This window comes from Alnus glutinosa, chromosome 8, assembly GCF_958979055.1.
Source record: "Alnus glutinosa chromosome 8, dhAlnGlut1.1, whole genome shotgun sequence".
Classification (NCBI taxonomy): domain Eukaryota; kingdom Viridiplantae; phylum Streptophyta; class Magnoliopsida; order Fagales; family Betulaceae; genus Alnus; species Alnus glutinosa.
In genome coordinates, this window is record NC_084893.1 from 23,920,667 (window position 1) to 23,938,674 (window position 18,008).

At 36.9% G+C, this 18,008-nt stretch overlaps 1 protein-coding gene across 4 annotated transcripts; it reads left to right on the forward strand.

The window, feature by feature from the left end:
• The first annotated feature begins 2,659 nt into the window (after window positions 1–2,659).
• Window positions 2,660–16,754, forward strand: LOC133874494 (uncharacterized). Of its 4 annotated transcripts, none has more exons than XM_062312327.1 (6): window positions 2,660–2,911; window positions 5,937–6,056; window positions 6,468–6,518; window positions 11,496–11,547; window positions 15,023–15,213; window positions 16,650–16,754. In XM_062312327.1, exons 2-5 carry the CDS (start codon window positions 5,940–5,942, stop codon window positions 15,211–15,213), a joined length of 411 nt encoding a protein of 136 aa, XP_062168311.1. In that variant the 5' UTR covers window positions 2,660–2,911; window positions 5,937–5,939; the 3' UTR covers window positions 16,650–16,754. The 4 variants fall into 4 exon arrangements, with proteins under 4 accessions (XP_062168311.1, XP_062168310.1, XP_062168309.1 ...); XM_062312326.1 differs by lacking the exon at window positions 16,650–16,754 and adding an exon at window positions 15,314–15,527; XM_062312325.1 differs by lacking the exon at window positions 16,650–16,754 and having other exon boundaries at window positions 15,023–15,527.
• The last annotated feature ends 1,254 nt before the right edge of the window (window positions 16,755–18,008 follow it).

An 18,008-nucleotide genomic window follows, 5' to 3' on the forward strand; every position in this document is an offset into this window, starting at 1 on the left:
CCCCTGAGTTTTCTATTGTTGTAATCACATCTGTTTTGTATCCAATTATTATGGTCAATTACTTTTATTAATTTCTTGTTAAAATCGTTAAGGAAATTCATTACATGAAACGGATGGGAGGTCCTCTTACACTCATTCACCTACATCTCTCACTATTATACTCCTGTAGCATGTAATTATTTTTATGTGAATAGTTTTCGATGTTGGTTTTAATGGGAAGTGGATAGAATAGATCAAAACAATTGGATATTGTTAAAGTTATTATTAGACAAATTAGTAATGCAGAGGTGTTAATAAAATTGCACCGAACATATAAAAATTTAAATATATTTTATCCTCCTAAGAGCGTGTTTGTGAATGTGTTAATGAGTTTAAAGAGTACTTTTAGTACATAAAAAGCTGTGCCAATAAAAAAAAAACTTAAACAACACTTTTTTGCTCTAAAAAAGCTCAAAACTGTGTTTTGGGAAAGAGTAAACAATCCCCACATCCCCCTAAAGCTTATGTGGCGGGGTTCTTTTAACCAAACATTTCATTCTTCATGTACTAATTGCTATAGGGGACCACTCTACATAGGCGGGGATGGGAGGGGGAGGTCCTCCAACCAAAAAATCACTCTTCATGCACAAAATGCTATGGGGACCACGCCACATAGGCTTCAGTGGGATGTGGGGATGGTGTATAGTATTACTCTTTGGAAAAAGCTTAAAAAATGAGTTTATTTATTTTTTCTTCTTTTCTATAGACAAAGCTCTAACACAATCTCAAACATGTTATAAGTTCTTTAAAATTAGCTTTTTCCCCCTTGGGCCTTGGCACTTAATAATATATATATATATATATATATATATATATATATATATATATATATATATATATATATATATATATATATATATATATATATATATATATATATATTTGTTGGGGGATGGGGTGGTAAATAGGGGAAATGATTTTTGGGGGACAGTTGACCGTCCTCCGCACCCACTTTATCTTAAAAAAATTGATTTTAATAAAAAAGTTGTCTTTGATGTGACATCAGAGACAACTTTTTTATTAAAATCAATTTTTTTTTTTTTTTTTTTTTATTTAAAAGGGAAGGCTAGGGAACGGTAAACCGTTCCCCGTGTATCAGTGCTCGGCAAATAGATTGTAAATAGTTTGTTTGGAATTGCAGTTTTGCGATTTCAAAACGCGCTTATGAAAACACAATTTTTAAAATCTTAAATTAGCGTTTGGTAAAATTTGTTAAGGAGTGTTTATGTAAATTGAGTGTTTGGATAACATTGGTATAAATGTGTGGTTTCATATACAAGTTGCCAACAAGGACATATTTCACAAATAATTAAAATTAGTACTTTGATAAATCACAAAAAAAAGGTACATTAAAAAAGATCATAAATCATAACTAATAAAAGTATTGTTTACAACCCATAAATGGATCCAGTTGAATTGTGGCGATCATAAGTTTAACAAAATGTGTTGAAGAATTTGATAGTGTTTGTATTTGTGTGAAATATGCGTGAAATTCTCTCTTCTCTTGTTTGCATTTGGTCGTTCCAATTTCGAGATGCGAATTTCCATTTTTGAGAGCACTCACAGAAATAGCTTTGGTGAGGCAAATTGCTGAAAAAAAAAAAAAAAAAAAAAGTCCTTGCATGCACTGGTTCTCAAGATTTCTCACCAAAGCTCAAGGCTCCTCCACAGAAAACCAATTACAAAAATTCCCTTCTACAAGAGAACCACAATCAAGCATTCCATTTCTCCCCAAATCGGCCAAGCAAGAAAACCCCCAAAACTAAGATGGACAATACTGAAATCACAACCATAAGCAACCCGGCTATTCCTGTCAAATGTCTACATGTAAGGTGGTTTACGTGGCAAGTGCTGAGTGGATTAGTATAAATGGGTTTTAAGCACATGGACTTTTAGCAAGTAGGTTATGAATTAGTTATAACTATACTTGGCTAAACTGTCATGCAAGTGGGTTAACCACTTGAACTGAGCTGTCATGTAAATAAACTATAGAATAAAAGGGTCACTCTTTTGTATTTTCATTCATTCAAAACCTTTGGCATAAAATGTTAGTTTAATAACTTAGTTCATAGTTCTTGATTAGCTTAGAATCTTAGTCTTGTTAAAAGGAGATTGATCATCTCGAATTGATCCAATCAATTGGAGTCCATTTCATTTCAATACAACAAATTCATTCTATTCCATAATCATACCATCATTTACATACACAAAATTCAGCAAAATACATATCAAAATAGTAACATCACTCCGGGTATATTACAATTCCGAAATCACAGCCATAAAAAAAATGGTTCATTCCTCTAGAATCAACAACTTAATTCAACAAAACTACAAAACAGTGCCCTAAAAATTGAATGGGCAAGTTGGGCAACCTTCTCGGCCAAACGGCCCAAACTAGAGAGAGAGAGAGTGGTCGACCACGTGGAACTCGACGGATGTGTTCAGTTTATTTAGCTAAGAAAGATTTTTTTTTTTGAAAAATGTTTTTAAATAAAATAGTAAAAATAATAACTAAAATAGATGATAAGTAGTGATAGCTAAAATAAATAAATAAATAATTTTTTTAATTCTTTTGGCTAATAAATTATTAAATTTGCCGCGGCTACTATGAATGCTCGAAACACGATCTTACACAAAAATTGCGAGTTCAAAACAGACGCCAAACTCCAAACACGATTTCAAGCTTAGGTAATAAGGCTGATACGGCTTTCTCCGTCACTCGCTACTCTCCCCACCCCCTCTATTTATCTCCTCGTATCTCAGCTCTGCGGCAGCCACACCACCACCACCGCCGGACACCTCTTTGTACCGGTGCGTCTTTCTTCCGGCGAGCTTACTGGAAAATCGAAGGGAACTCGCTCTAGAAATCAAGGTTAAAACACTTGTTCTATTAAAATTTGTGCATTGGGTTTTGGCTCTTAGTCTATACCGGCTAAATTGTGTTTGTTTATGCCTTTTCCTGGGCTTGCATAAGTTGATTGTGTAAGTTGGTGATGTCACTGATGTGGGTATGAAAAATAGCTTAGGGAATGGGAGAGTTTTGGCTATGGCTTATAGTATCGAAATTTGAAATCTCTTAAACCGCTAAACCCCTATTTGTTTACTCGCGATTAGCAACAGAAAAGGAAAAATTTTGAAATTTGAGATGTTGATGTAATAAACCTTAGGTAGAAGTTACCATTAAAAACCGGGTTGAAGGGGAGAGTGCTCAAGAATTTATATACAGATGGCTAAGATTGTAATCTTAACCAATGTGGGACACTTGGGATCGTAAAATTCCACCACATTTCTGAATCCGACGTCCATGGCAGTCCTGTAAAAGGAATTGAGAGGTCTTCAATACCCTGTAAAAGGAGCACAACCAGTTTTAGTGAGACCCTACCGGTACCCCTATCATCAGAAAGAGGAGATTGAAAAAATTGTTTGGGAGTTTTTGGATTCAGGCGTGATCAAAATCAGTCACAGCCCATTCTCCTGTCCCATATTAGTTAGGCGGATGGAAGCTGGAGAATGTGTATCTTATACCAGTTGTGGATGAATTGTTAGATGAGCTAAGGGTTACAATTTTTTTTTTTCTTTTCCAAACTTGATTTAAGGCCAGGGTATCACCAAATTTGGGTGGTTACCGAAGATAACCGTTAAAAAAATTCATAACTCATGGAGGCCACTATGAGTTTTTGGTAATGCCCTTTGGGCTTACCAATGAACCAAATTTTTGAACCTTATTTGAGAAGGTTCATTCTGTTTTTTTTTTTTTTTTTTTAATGATATTCTGGTGTATAGTAGAAGTTTGGATGAACACCTTGAACATCTCAAAACTACACTGGACATACTAAGGAAAAATCAATTATATGCTAAGATGTCTAAGTGTAGGTTCGGGTGCCAAGAAGTTGAGTACTTGGGACACATTGTTTCAAAACATGGGGTGAAGGCAAGGCCTAATAAGATTAGGCCTATGGGGCTGTGGTTGATTGGCATTTCCAAAAACATTAATTAAAGTGCTTTATGATTTTTAGGGCTGACAGGATATTATAGAAAATTCATTAAAGGTTATGGCACTATTGCTACCCCACTAACAGCTATGTTGAGAAAGAATGCTTTTAGTTGGGATGACTTAGCCAAAGAGGCCTTCCAAAAGCTCAAGGCTGCAATCACAAAAACCTATTGCTTATTTGAGCAAGGTCTTAAAAGGGAAGGCTTTACATGTCTACCTATGAGAAGGAGTTGTTTGCCCTAGTAACAACAATCCAGAAGTGGGAGGCCATACTTTTTAGGACTTCATAGTTATGACTCTCTCTCTTCTTTTTTTCTTTTTTTAATGACGAATAACCCCTCCAAGGCAAGGCCACTTTGTGTACCCATCACTGTCAGGTAAATATTGGACCATGTAAAGTGCCAAAGTGCCCCATCCACACGGACTGGATGATACTCCAGCTTCGTCAGCAAGTTGGCTCTAAGGAATTGTTTGCACTTAAGGGGATTCGAACCTTAGACTTCATTGGACTACTACAAAGACCAAGGCCCTTACCACTTGGGGTTAGTCCTTCATAGTTAGGACTGACCAACAAAGTTTGAAGTTCTTATTAGAGCAAAAAGTAGGCACTTCATTACAACAAAAAGGGATCACAAAGCTATTGGGGTATGATTTTATAGTGGAGTATAAGAAGGGTATTGACAACAGTGTGGCTGATGCTCTGTCAAGAAATGAAGAATTGGAGGAACAAGTGGTCTTATCTCTTATTTCAATCCCTACAATCAACTGGGTAGATGAGTTGAGGGCTCAGTATGAAGTGGAAGAGGAGTTGCATAATCTAATGTCTAAAATGAAAATTGGAGAGTTAGATTTAAGAAATTTTGCAAGGATGTAATTCTCCTATATAATAGAAAAATATATATAAGAGATTGTCAAACCCTTAAGGATCAAATATTCACTATGTGCATAGTGACCCTATTGCAGGACAATCAAGAACAAGGTGTGAGAGGGTTTTTTTTTTACAAGCTGATTATTATTAAAAGCTCGAAGTGCAACCTAGGTACTCATAAAGTATACAAGAGAAACGCCTAATTAGGAGAAGAAAAAAGTGCAAGCAAATCATTAAAGCTAATCACTAAGGGAGCTAAGTACGCAGCTGCCCAAGTAAAAAGAGAATAAAAGAAGAAGGTTTTGAGCTCCTCTAACGTATTTTCTCGGTCCTCAAAATTTATGTAATTTCGTTATCTCCAAAGGCACCATCTTCCACACGACAACACTCCGAGGTGTGAGAGGTGTTAAGTAGTGGGATCCAGATGGCAGTAGATTAGAGGGGGTCGGTGACGTGGCAAGTTCTGAAGGAAGAGTGTGTGTGGTGTGTGGAAAAATATGGGAATCCTAAATAAGGCTGATGTGGCACCACGTGGAGCTGACTGAGCAACTAAACTGGATTGTCCTTGTAATGGGTTGGACTGTGTGAATTGGGTAGTTAGTTAGTGGTTTGGGTTAGTTTGTTTTGTAATTGTTCTCATTGTATAAAGAGGGGGAAAATTGAGAAAGGGGTGATTATCTGAATTGTATGAAATTAGCTTTGTTCTTGGAGGTTTGGTTATCCTCCAAATAACCAGAAGTTTATTTTTGTTTTTCTGACTTCATTCCATTAAATCCATAGTTTTCCATTTACATCAACACAACCCATTCATTCAATTACAATACACTTCCATTACAATAGAAATCTGTAAACAACAGATTCTATAACCGTAGGTCTGTTGCAGTTGGGTACTTTGCAATGGAAGGTTGGCTGAAAACTATTCTCCTTTCCCTTCTCTATTTTCATAGGCTATGTGTGATTATTGTTTTGAATGGTGAACACAGTTCTATACGTCTCTCTGACATCCTTTTTACCTGTTTTTGTTGGTGTGTTTAGGATATGGAGGTGAATTCGGTGCAACAAGATCATAAGGATGAAGAAGAATTTGTATTGCTTGATCTCAACTGTCTTTCTGGGATACTTGACACCCCACCAAATGCACCATATGTTCTATCTGTATGTTCCAGACTGGAGAGAGGCAATTCTTTGAGATTTATCAAATTAAGTAAAAAACTTTGACACTCACACAGACATGCATATCTATATGGAGTATTGCTTGGATAATCCAAATTATTTTCTTTAGTTGTAGAGGATGCCAAGTTTTTAATATGGATGGCTTAAAAGAAACTTTCGTGCCCTGCAAAGTTTTTGGTAGTGGGACATTTTCTTTTATAGTTTTTGCTTCAATTTCGTTAATTTATGGCTTGAAGATGATGGCCTCTTTATCATCACTGGTTTATCTAACGTGTCAGTTCTTTAGGAGTTGGCTTTCTTTTTGCCATTTTTTTTTTTTTGCTTTCTTAATTTCTGGAAATGGATTCTTTCCCCCTTCAAATCTATTACCATTACTTTGTTTTTTAATTGTAGGGGCTGGACACATTGAATCCAGTGTTAGTTATAGATGACAAGGTGAAGCTGGTGCGTTAATTTCCCGTGGTAATCCTGTATTTGCTTTTAGTGTGACAGTTCATTATCTAAACAGGTTTCTTTTTATTATTATTTTTTCTTCTTCTTTCCTTTATCAGAATCTGAATTTATCTGTGCCTTGGGACACGCATTAGTTGTGTTTTCTTTAAATGTTCTGTCCCCTCTTCATGCAAAAATGAAGTTGTTTCCCACTCTGTCCAACTCTATTATTTTGGTAGAGCACTATTGTGATAAGATGCTGCCACTTGATTCCCTTGCTCCTTAATTAAAGTTGATACTGTAATGGGAATATCTTATATATATAACAGTTATGTCATTTCATGATTTGAATGCAGCATTTAAATTGAGTTCATACAACTCAGCTTTTGTTGATTTTGTCACATTAGACATTGTGTTCATCCTGTCTTGGGTGGCATTTGAATGAGGTTTTTTTCTTCTTCCCCTTTTGCTTTTCAATATGTTCATCTCAAGATTTCGAAAAATAATTTTTTCTATTTATTTTTAAATGTGCCCTTTTACATCTCCCGCACATTAATGTTCGCCCTTTTGTTCTTTTCATAAAAATTTATTACTGATATAAAAACTGTATTTTTTCCTTGTACTAGTGTTGGTGCTGGCTGTTACCTTGTTCGATGATAATCAACTAGGACCTTTTTGGTAGGTCAAAGTGGTGATAATTTGGGACTTTGGTATTATTGAATAAGTTATAGTTCGGTCAACATGGAAAGTCAGGGAGGCAGCAGATGTTGGGGATAAATGGTGAGAGTTAGTAGAAATAAACAAGATAAAACTTGAAGAGTTATTTTTATTTTTTGAGACAAAAAAACTTTTCGGGAGATTAACTTCTTGGAAAGTCCTACAGTAAAACCATAATATAATATATTGAGACATCATTCAATTTAAAAGCTTAAATGTATGGGCTTGGATTCAATTATATTAAATTGGGAGTTCTTGCTTTATTTGTTAAAGAGATGCGGATTCGGGAGAAATGGAGGGATTGAATGGAGCATTGTATATCTACGGTGCAATTTCCATTCTTGTGAATGGAACATCGTTTGGATTTTTTTTTCTAGCTCTCGTGGGTTGAAACAAGGGGATCCTTCATCACCGTTGTTGTTCCTGGTTGTTATGGGGGCGTTGAGTCGAATGATGATTGCAACAATGGATAGGGGTCTTTTGACAGGTTTTCAGTGGCATCAAGGAATAATGAAGAGTTGGTAGTATCTCATTTATTGTTTGCTAATGATACACTGATTTTTTGTGATGCAAATTCCGAACAAATTCGACATTTGCGGTGTATTTCCTTATGTTTTGAAGCAGTTTCGGGATTGAAAATCAATTTAGCAAAATCAGAAATTCTTCTTGCAGGTGAAGTGGAAGATGTAGAAGAACTGGCCAGTATTCTTGGGTTTAGAGTCTCTTCATTGTCAATGAAGTATGTGGGTTTGCCTTTGGGAGCTTCTTATAAGGCCACTTCTATTTGGAATGGTGTTATTGAAAAAATTGGACATCGGTTGGCTGTTTGGAAGAAACTTTATTTATCTAAGGGTGGTTGATTAACTCTAATCAAGAGGACTCTATCCAACCTACCTACGTATTACTTGTCTTTGTTCCCTATTCCTGTGGGAGTGACCAATAGGCTTGAGAGACTACATAAGGATTTTTTATGGGGTGGTATTGGAGATGAGTCTAAATTCCATTTAGTGAATTGGGAAAGGATTTGCTCTTCGATAAAATCAGGTGGGTTGAGAGTTAGAAATTTGATTCAATTTAATCGAGCCCTTTTGGGAAAGTAGTTGTGGCGGTATGCCATGGATAGAGAGGCATTATGGAGATTGGTGACAGAGACTAAATATAATAGTATCAGGGAAGGTTGGTGCTCTAAGGAGGTAACGGGGGCATTTGGAGTGGGAGTGTGGAAATATATTAGAAAGGGGTGGGATAGGTTTTCCAAGTTGTTAGATTCGACGTGGGGTTGTGTCAAAGGTTAGTTTTTGGCATGATGTTTGATGTGGGGATAGACCGTTGAAAATGTCTTACTCGGATTTGTTTAGTATTGCTTAGAGAAAGGATGCATGGGTGGTGGATAACATGCTGTTTCAAGAAGAGATTATTTAGTAGAATGTAATTTTTTACTATAACATATCAAGATTGGGAGTTGGAGGTGGTAGTATATTTTTTTGAGAGGTTGTATTCTTTCCAACTAAGACAAGGAGAGGAGGATAGAATAAGATGGAGTCCTTCCAAAAGGAGCAAGTTTGAAGTGAAGTTGTTTTATCAAGTGTTAAATAACCTGAATGGATCATTTTTTCCTTGGAAGAGTATATGGAGAATCAAGGCTCCATTGTAGGTGGCGTTCTTTGTGTGGACAACATTAGGGAAAATAGTAACACTTGATAACTTGATAAAGGGAAATATTGTCGTGGTTGAGTGGTGTTGTATGTGTAAGAGAAGTGGGGAGTCCATTGATCATTTATTGATTCATTGTGAAGTAACAAGAGAATTACTTATAAAAAAAAACAAGAGAATTATGAAGTTCCGTTCTTAATCTAATTTGTGTGGAATGGGTTAATTGGGGAGAACAGGTTGGGCGTGGTATAATGATGGGAGTATGGAGGTTGGTTCCATTGTGCCTAATGTGGTGTCATTGGCGAGATAGGAATGCTCGGAGCTTTGAAGATGTGGGACTTCGGTGACAGTTGTGGAAGATTGTGATCAATACTTTATATTCTTGGATATCTGCTCATCATAGTTTGCTTGTTTCTAGTTTTGCAAATTTTTTGAACTTTTGTTCTTTTTTTTCTCCAGATTAGAGGTTCTCTTGTATATTCTCTGTTTACTAAGGTTGCGCCTCTTTGCGCTTATTTAATGATAATGAAATTTTATCAACAAAAGAGAAAAAATTGTATTATATTAATCACTAGCACTTGTAACAATTATCCAATGTGGGATCGAACATTTTTTTATACTTGCACATGTATATTGGGAAAAAAACAATGTAACATGTGAAGATGTTTAGGGTACGGATTAAAAAAAAAAATACAAGGTGTTTTACAAAATGAATTCAGTGGGATTTGATGAATTAAAAATTATTGGTGATTTGATCATTAAAAAAAATGGAGTAGACTGACAAAGGTAAAAATGGAGGAAAATTAGGATTGAATGTAAATGGGAACTATCACTCTATTCGGGAAGAGAAGAATAAGATGTATGAAGAGTGACTTAGTCGAATATGTTGTGAAAATAACTTGTAAATAATTTCATAAGTAATAGCAATATAATATTGGAATAAATAGAGTATCATATCCCGCATATTTGTTTGTTCTGGAATATCAAGAATTTTCAGAAATATAGCAATGTAGGAGGCTATATTTTATCAGTTGTTGGGGTATGTCAATAGATACAATGTATAATGTATAATTTCGTTATGATGTGATATTCTGGAATAATTCAATATTCTTTTTTTTTTTTTTTTGATAAGTAAGTAAGCTTATTAAAAAGTGTAAGACGCCCTTAAGTACACCGGGGGTATACACGAGCAGCCAAAGCCAGCACAAAAAAAGAAAAAAAAACCCAAAAATACCCCAAGAGGACCAAGCCCGAAACCCACCAAAAACTCCAAAAGGAAAACCCGAGAACCCGAAAAAAAACCCAAAACAACCCACAAAAGAAACCTAGAGACAACCCAAAGGCCCTCTAATGAACACTACCCTACAACTTGAGGCCCTTTCCTTTCCTGCGCCTAGAGGAGTCTGAAGCAACACCATAGTTAATGGAACTTTGCAAATTCAGCAACTCCCTCTTTCCCTTCGATTTCTGGCGTGCTATCATCTTCTCACGCAGAAATTCCTCTTCCATGGCATCCCGAATAGCCAAAGCCTCCTCCTCAAAATCACCGTCCATATCCCAATCCAAGGGCAAACCATCCCAAAAATCATTGACGTCCTCCCAAACCACAACCTCCCCGTTATGATCAAATCCGACCGGCCAATTTCGAGATTGGCAGCCTCTCGAAGGGGAGGAAGGGCCAACCATCCCTAAAACATTTGCCTTCCGAGGCAAGGGGGGAGAAACTGGCACCTTCGGACGATGGTTGAGAAACCCCTTCTTAAGACCCAACTTCACTGGGGGCTCTGGAGAATCTGCAACCTTCTTAACTGGCGTCTCACTGTCAGCACAACCAGGAATCAGACAAGAAGAGGCAGGAACCGGAGAAGGAGTTGGATCTGCCGGACAAGACGGATCAGAAGCCGGCATTGGGGGAAAGAAGAAAACGCTAGCCCCTCTCCCGGAAGAAGGCAGATACGGAACCGCCCCAAGAGAAGGCAACGATGGTGGTTCCGTCTGAAGAGAGCACCCAAGAATAGCTGACAAAGTCGGATCCGCGGTCACAGTGGCTCCCGACAGAGCATATTATGCATCCTTTAACCACTCAATTTTGTGGAGATGTCTGTATCTTTCATAAACCATGGCTGACCTTTATAATTTAGTCTTTCAGCTAGAAATAGTCAGAAATTACTTATATGTATCAGAGAAATGATACACGCACCCTTACTCCTACACTCTCAAATACACATTCTTTGATATGGCACTAAAAATCACAATTGGATCCAAAATTCAATAGTGATCCATTCAAAATCTAATGGTGAGTTTTAGTGCCGCGTCAGAGAGTGTGTACTTGGGAGTGTGTGTAGCATTTCTCATATCTACCATTCTCTTTACTTGCTCCATGATAGTCTAAGTGGAAATTTTAGCTTTGATCTATTCATTCTATTGTTAGTTAGTATAACCGTCAGGATGAAGATTGGGGAGCTTGCTGTGTTGCTGGAATAACTTTATAATTTAGCATTTTGGTTTCTTTAAGTCCTATTGGCTCTGCTTTTGTTTTTCTCATCGAGTCTCATGTTAATTTGTGAGGCCTGACTCATGGTTCCCTTCAGACCTTTACTGATTCTGGTCTTTTTACAGATAGGAGAATATGAAGAAACAATTGGCACATGCTTGGTTTTCAAGGAAGAAGGTGAGCTTGTTATGTGTCACACTTAATTTGTTTGCCAAGAAGTTAGTTCCTCCATTTCATTAATTAGGAGTAGGTTCTGTTACATAAGCAGGATTAACTGCCCCCATGCTAGGGTCATTCACCTTTTCACTTGGTTTCTCTATTATGTGTTGAATCTTTCTCTATACGTCACATGGTTTCTCTATATGTGTTGAATCTTGCTTCATTATCTATGTGGTATAACTGTCAGAAAGTATGGTCTCAATGTTCTAGCCGACTATTAACACAACTCCAACACAAGACTCCAATTCCACTTATGAGTGTTGTGCGGCACAACACAATTTGAAGACTATTGAGAAGAGTTCTAATCCTATCCGGAGTCCTAATCTGAAGATAGAGTTCTAAGATAAATTGTATTCTAGTTAGTTGAGAGCTAAAGAAGTCCTAGATCAATTATGTATAGGAGTCCTTGTTTATGTTTATCTCTTGTAATACTCCTATATATATTCAATGAAAGCTCATCTATAGAGCACGGTTTTACAGCCTAATACATTATTTCTATCATGGTATCAGAGCCCAATCATCGACCAACGTCATGATCCACGGCTAACGACACCGAATCCATGGCGTCACATCCCCCACCACCCGTCCAGTCCACTGTCGTCTTTTCCGTCCCAAATATGAACCATAACCTTAGTATCAAACTCACCAAAGGTAACTTCATGGCCTGGCGGACTCAAATTCTTGCCTATATTAAAGGCCAAGACGCTTATGGATTCCTTGATGGTTCCTCTCTACCTCTTGCCCAGACGATTCCGAATCCGAACACTATTGTCGGAGCTCTTGCTACCGTCGTCAACCCTGGCTTCCTCGCCTGGAACCAACGGGATCAGATGATCCTTAGTATTTTCAGACCATAAAGACGCTCAGTGATACCCTTTCTGCCGCCGGACAGCCTCTCAACGATTTTGAGAGTGTTTCTTTTCTTCTCAAAGGGCTCGGCTCCGATTACGATCCTTTTGTGACATCGGTCACAACCAGAGTCAACCCATTGTCCGTTGATGAACTTTACAGCCACTTACTTGCTCACGAGATGCGACTGGAACAACAAATCCCGAGCGTTGATGTTCACCCACCTGCTGCGAACATCACCACCCGCACGTCAAATTTTCACGGTCGAGGTTTCCGTGGTCGTGGTGGTCATTCCTACAATCGGGGACGTGGATCTTTCCACAACAGAGGACAAGGTTCCTATTTCTCCACGGATGCAGCATCTTCTCGACATACCTGCCAAATTTGTGGCAAGCTTGGACACACAGCAGTCCGTTGCTACTACCCACAGGACCAACCTGAGTTGTCTCAACAGCCCGAGTCGTACTAGCTGTCCAATCCCCAAGGTTATTACTCCACACCCGTACTGCCAACTGAAGAACTGTGGTATCCTGACACCGGTGCAACTCACCATCTCACCGGCCATCTTCAGAATCTCAACTTAGCCCAAGAGGAGTACCACGGCCAGGACCAAATCCTCATAGGGGATGGAACATGTTTGAATATTTCTCATATCAGTACTGCTTAACTCATACTTTTTTGAACTCTATTGCCTCTGTTACTATCTGAAGTTAAAGTCATAGTTTTTTGAACTCTTAACTCAGATAATAAGAAGCTTGGCTTTTCTGTTTTCCAAAAAAAAACACAATACTTTTCAAAAGATAAAACACAATACACTTTTTAGAAAACTTCCTACACCTTATAAGAATATTTTGAAAAAACATATACTTATTTTTTCTCAGAGGATGATTTATTACTTCTAAATAAAATAGAGAGAATTGTGGCTACAGAATTGTGGAGGGCGCTTCTGCAATTGTTTGGGGTGGAGTGGGTTATGCCGGGGTCGGTGAAAGACATGTTGGGGAGTTGGAGGGGCCAGAAGGGTAAGCGGACTTCGATACAGATTTGGCGCATGGCTCCGTTGTGTTTGATGTGGTGCGTTTGGAGGGAACGGAATGCTCGCTGTTTTGAAGATTGTGAGACTGGTTTGTCTAATCTGAAGAGAAAGATGCTTCAAATGTTGTTTATGTGGAGAGATAGAATCAAGTTTATGCATGACTGTTCCTATTTTGATTTCTTAGATAGATGTTCTCTATGTTCTTTACATTAGGGGTTCCTTGTATACATCCTGTGTACTTTGGGTTGCGCCCCTTTGCGCATTTTCAATATATTTTTCTTATCAAAAAAATAAAATAGAGAGAGTTGCCACCCCCAACGGAGGAGAGGGTGGCCGTGTGGCCACTCCCTCCCTCCCTCCCTCTTTTATTTTTATTTATCTTTTATGAGTAAGAAAGTCAGCCTCCACACTTGAAAAAATAAATTGGTCTTGCATGTTAGTATTTGTTTCTTTGAAAACAGAGCTATTTTCAAAATGTTTACCAAACAATTTTCTTAAGCTGACACCACGGACAACATTTTCTAAATGTGGACCCCATTGAAAACACTTCTCAACTTTCTGCCGCATGAAAAACTTTTTCAAATTAAAATAAAAAGTTTTCAAAACTTTTAACAAACATAGCCTTTTCTTAAAGAGGGCCAGAGGCTAGAGGAAGGCGAGTAATGCTATACATCCTCCCCCCAAGCCTATGTGGCGTGGTCCCCCATAGCATTTGGTGCATGAAGATTGGTTTTTTAGTTGGGGGGACCACACCAGATAGGCTTTGAGGGGGGTTTTTTTGGGGGGGGGGAGGGGGTTAGTGATGAATAGAATTATTCAGAGGAAGGCCTATCCAGCAATTTATTCTACAATTTACTCAATTTCCCTTAGGCATGCATTAGTTTACCTGGAAGCAAAACTTTCAACTCATATCTGGTCTTGCATCCTTGCTAACTCCATTGCATGCTATGATTCTCAGAGTTGGTTTGGCCCTGCAATTTCGCAGGCCAAAAGTCTGTTTTTAAAAAAAATCGTAGAAGGTGTCCCGTTTGGGAATCTGCTTGAAAAAAAATAAAGGTTTGAAAACGTGGAAAAATTCACCTTTTTAAATCTTAGGTAAAGGGGTGTTTTTAAAAACACACGATTTTAAAGACTGAATCGTGATTTTACCAAACTCTACACTACGTTCTTAAAAATCACATTTTCATTAATTGTGTTTTGAAATTGCTATTTTTCAAATCGCACGTCTTGAATATGCTAAACCAAACGAACCCTTATAATAGACTATTTTGGGAGGCCTTCATGAAATGCGTGCTTAATATTCTTGTGGTAGGCATGTGATTAGTTGTGTTGCAGTCATTGTAGATCAATATCACTTGAATGATCACTGAAGCTGTGTTGAGCCACCTATATGACACAAGAAGTCATGTTGACCATTTGATCCAAGATTGTATCATCTTTAGATTTATTTGTCGTATATGTTTCACTGAAATGGAGTTATGTTGCACAAAATCTTCTTTCCTCTCTTTTGCTGACTAAGAATTTCTGCTAAATTGGGTTCTTTTGCAGATGGTACCCCAGTGGTTCATGAAGAAACTGGGCCGTCTGAAGCAAACCTTTTCTCAGGAAAATGTATAATAGATCCAAATCAAACTCCAAGCAATCATGTGAAACCGGTAGCGCAGCTTCAAAAGATTCTAAAGTTTAGATTGGCACCTGATACTGACATTCAATTTGCAACAGCTGAGCAGGCTAAATGAGTAAGTTCACAATGAAATTTCCTCTGGCGTTTCCAAAATCCATTCAGACTCTTAAACTAGGAATCGGAGCCATTGCTTAAGTTTCTTGACTACATTATAGGAATGGCGAGTAGCAATACAACCTTTGGGTCTGATCAAACTAGTTCAAAAACTGTTTTCTGTTTTTTAAACACAAAAAAAAAAGATGTATGGGTTCTTTTTGAACCGTCCTGATTTTGTAAATATTCCTTTTCTGCCAGTTGGGGAGTGCCCTTGTTTAGGATGCTTATTGAAACATTAGATGCCAAGTGATACAGAAATGCAACTTCAAGTCAGTCCACTACTTAACTAGAGTCCGTGGGATTTATAGGGCTTCAAAACATTCTACTTTCTAGGAAAAAAAAAAAATTGTAAAAAGTCATTGTGGTTTATCTGATTTACAATTAACTTTTGTGATATCAAAATGAACTCAGAGGTCCCTAGATTATGCAAAAAATACTAATCACTCCCTGCAGTCAAATTCTGTTAAAACACTTGACGGATTATGTTAGTGTGCCATGTCAGTGCCAATAAAATGATGATGTGTTGTTAATAAAAACTATAAAATATATATTAAAAAAAAAAAAAAACTAATGGGTGGCTTGGCAACCACCACCAGAGGTGGCTGGGGGAATTCTAGAGAAGATAACAATCTTGCGTCCTTCATATTCAAAGACGGTTAGCGAAAATCTAAAGGAGTTCTGAGAATGAAACCTGATTGCAAACAACTTAAGAGCTGCCATGGATGCATTTTCACAAAGAGGCGATTAGGCTCTTTTGCAGACTTCTAGAGCTATCTATTTCAAACTAAAATGGAGAATCGTGGAGTATCAATACGCAAAAAGCCTTCTCCTGTGGCACTTGGCTACTGAACTTTGCTATCTGCAGGAAACAAAAATCAAATTTAGGGTTGATGACAATAGTAGAAAAATATGCAAACTACTTTCAGATTAGCCGCTGTGAAAAAATGAAATTCATACAATATATTATTATTATTATTATTATTATTATTATGTCGTCATTTTATTTGGACTGACGTGGCGCATTAACAGAATCCGTCTAGTGTTTTGACAGAATTTGACTGTAGAGAATTATTTGTATTTTTTGCATACTCCTGAGTTCATTTTGATACCGCATAGAGTTAATTATAAATAAAGTAAATCTAACGGAGTAATTTTGTAATTTTTCCTACTTTTTAAGTCACATCAATCACTGTTTAACAACCTTTTTTCTTTTTTCCTTTTTTTTTTTTTCACTTTTTCTTATAAAAAAAAAATTTAAGACTTTTTTCTACTTTATATCATATCAATAACTTTTTTTACTATTAAAAAAAAAACACACTTAAAAAATATTTACCAAACATACTCACTGTATTTCTCTTTTTTTGTACTCATGTGGTTCTGGTTCTTCCTATTTAGGACGTGTGTTTCCATGTGTACACTACACAGGAGTAGCTCCATATCGTAAAAAGGAGTAATACAGGTATGATTTAAGAGTAACGATTCACTACCACCTAAATATACAACTTTTTACCACCTTGTCTATGTGGCAAGGTGGTCTTCCACTTTAATTTATTTTTAAAAAATAAAAAAACTTAAAAAGTAGTGGGGAACCACCTTGCCACATAGGCAAGGTGGTGAAAAGTTGTATATTTAGGTGGTAATGAATCATTATTCTTGTAAAATACAAGATTAGCACAACACGTACAAGTGTATTTTTGTACTACAAATTTAACTTTCAGTAATTTGGACTTTATATATATATATATATAAAAAAAAAAAACAGTTGTATCCTTTTAATTTCCCTTGAAATATAATGGAATCCTCTTCAACATTTCCTTGCATCTGAAGCAAAGTTTGAATTCAATAGCTTGAGCTGATTTAATAAGTTTTAAATCTATAACAAGCTTAAAGGTTAAGGCATGACCAGTTGACCAGGGCCCGGGCCAGGGCCAGCATTGGGTCATTCGGTGTCTCTCTCTCTTTTATTGGTCTTTATTTTTTTTTTTTTTGAAGGGTTTATTTGGTTTTAAGCAGTCCACCAACCCCTTGCTCCACGCTGGGGATGACTCCGAATTTACAATAAACAACCGAAGCTAGCGCGTGCACCAACACGAGGAGTAGGCCACGCGCTCCAACCTTTTCCTTGGCTTTCCTTCCTTCCTTCCTTCCTTCCTTTCTTTCTTCTTCTTCTTCTTCTTTCCTTTTTTTTTTTTTTTTTTTTTTTTTTTCGTAAAACTTTAGAAAGCTTGAGTGAAAATAGAGAATCTTATAGACTAAAAAAAAAAATCATCATGGCTTTATTTCGTTGAAATGATGTTTATGAAAAAGTTTTTTTCATAAGTTATATCTTTATATAATTATACAACATTGGATTTTTGAATTGTCAGGCTTGTATTAGGGAATAGTAGTACTGAATTCTCAATACATTTAGTGAATGTATTTATAATAAGCCCAAAAATGGTTATAAATGTGAGCAACTCCAGCAATAGTAGCTGAAATAGCTACTAAAAAAGTACAACTTTCTACTTTAGTTACTACTTTTTTTTTTTTATACACACTTTAGCAGATTCTCTATTATCTTCTCTATTTGCTTTTAAATATTATTTCTCATTTTTCTTTTTATTATATTCTTGCAAACACTTAATCAACGGAAAAAACAAACACATATATGAAAGAGAACGAATTCTATGTGGTCTTGGCATAAACCAAGACCTTTGTGCCCTTCAATAAGGAATGGAAACATCAGCATATTTATTACACCAAATCAAATAAACA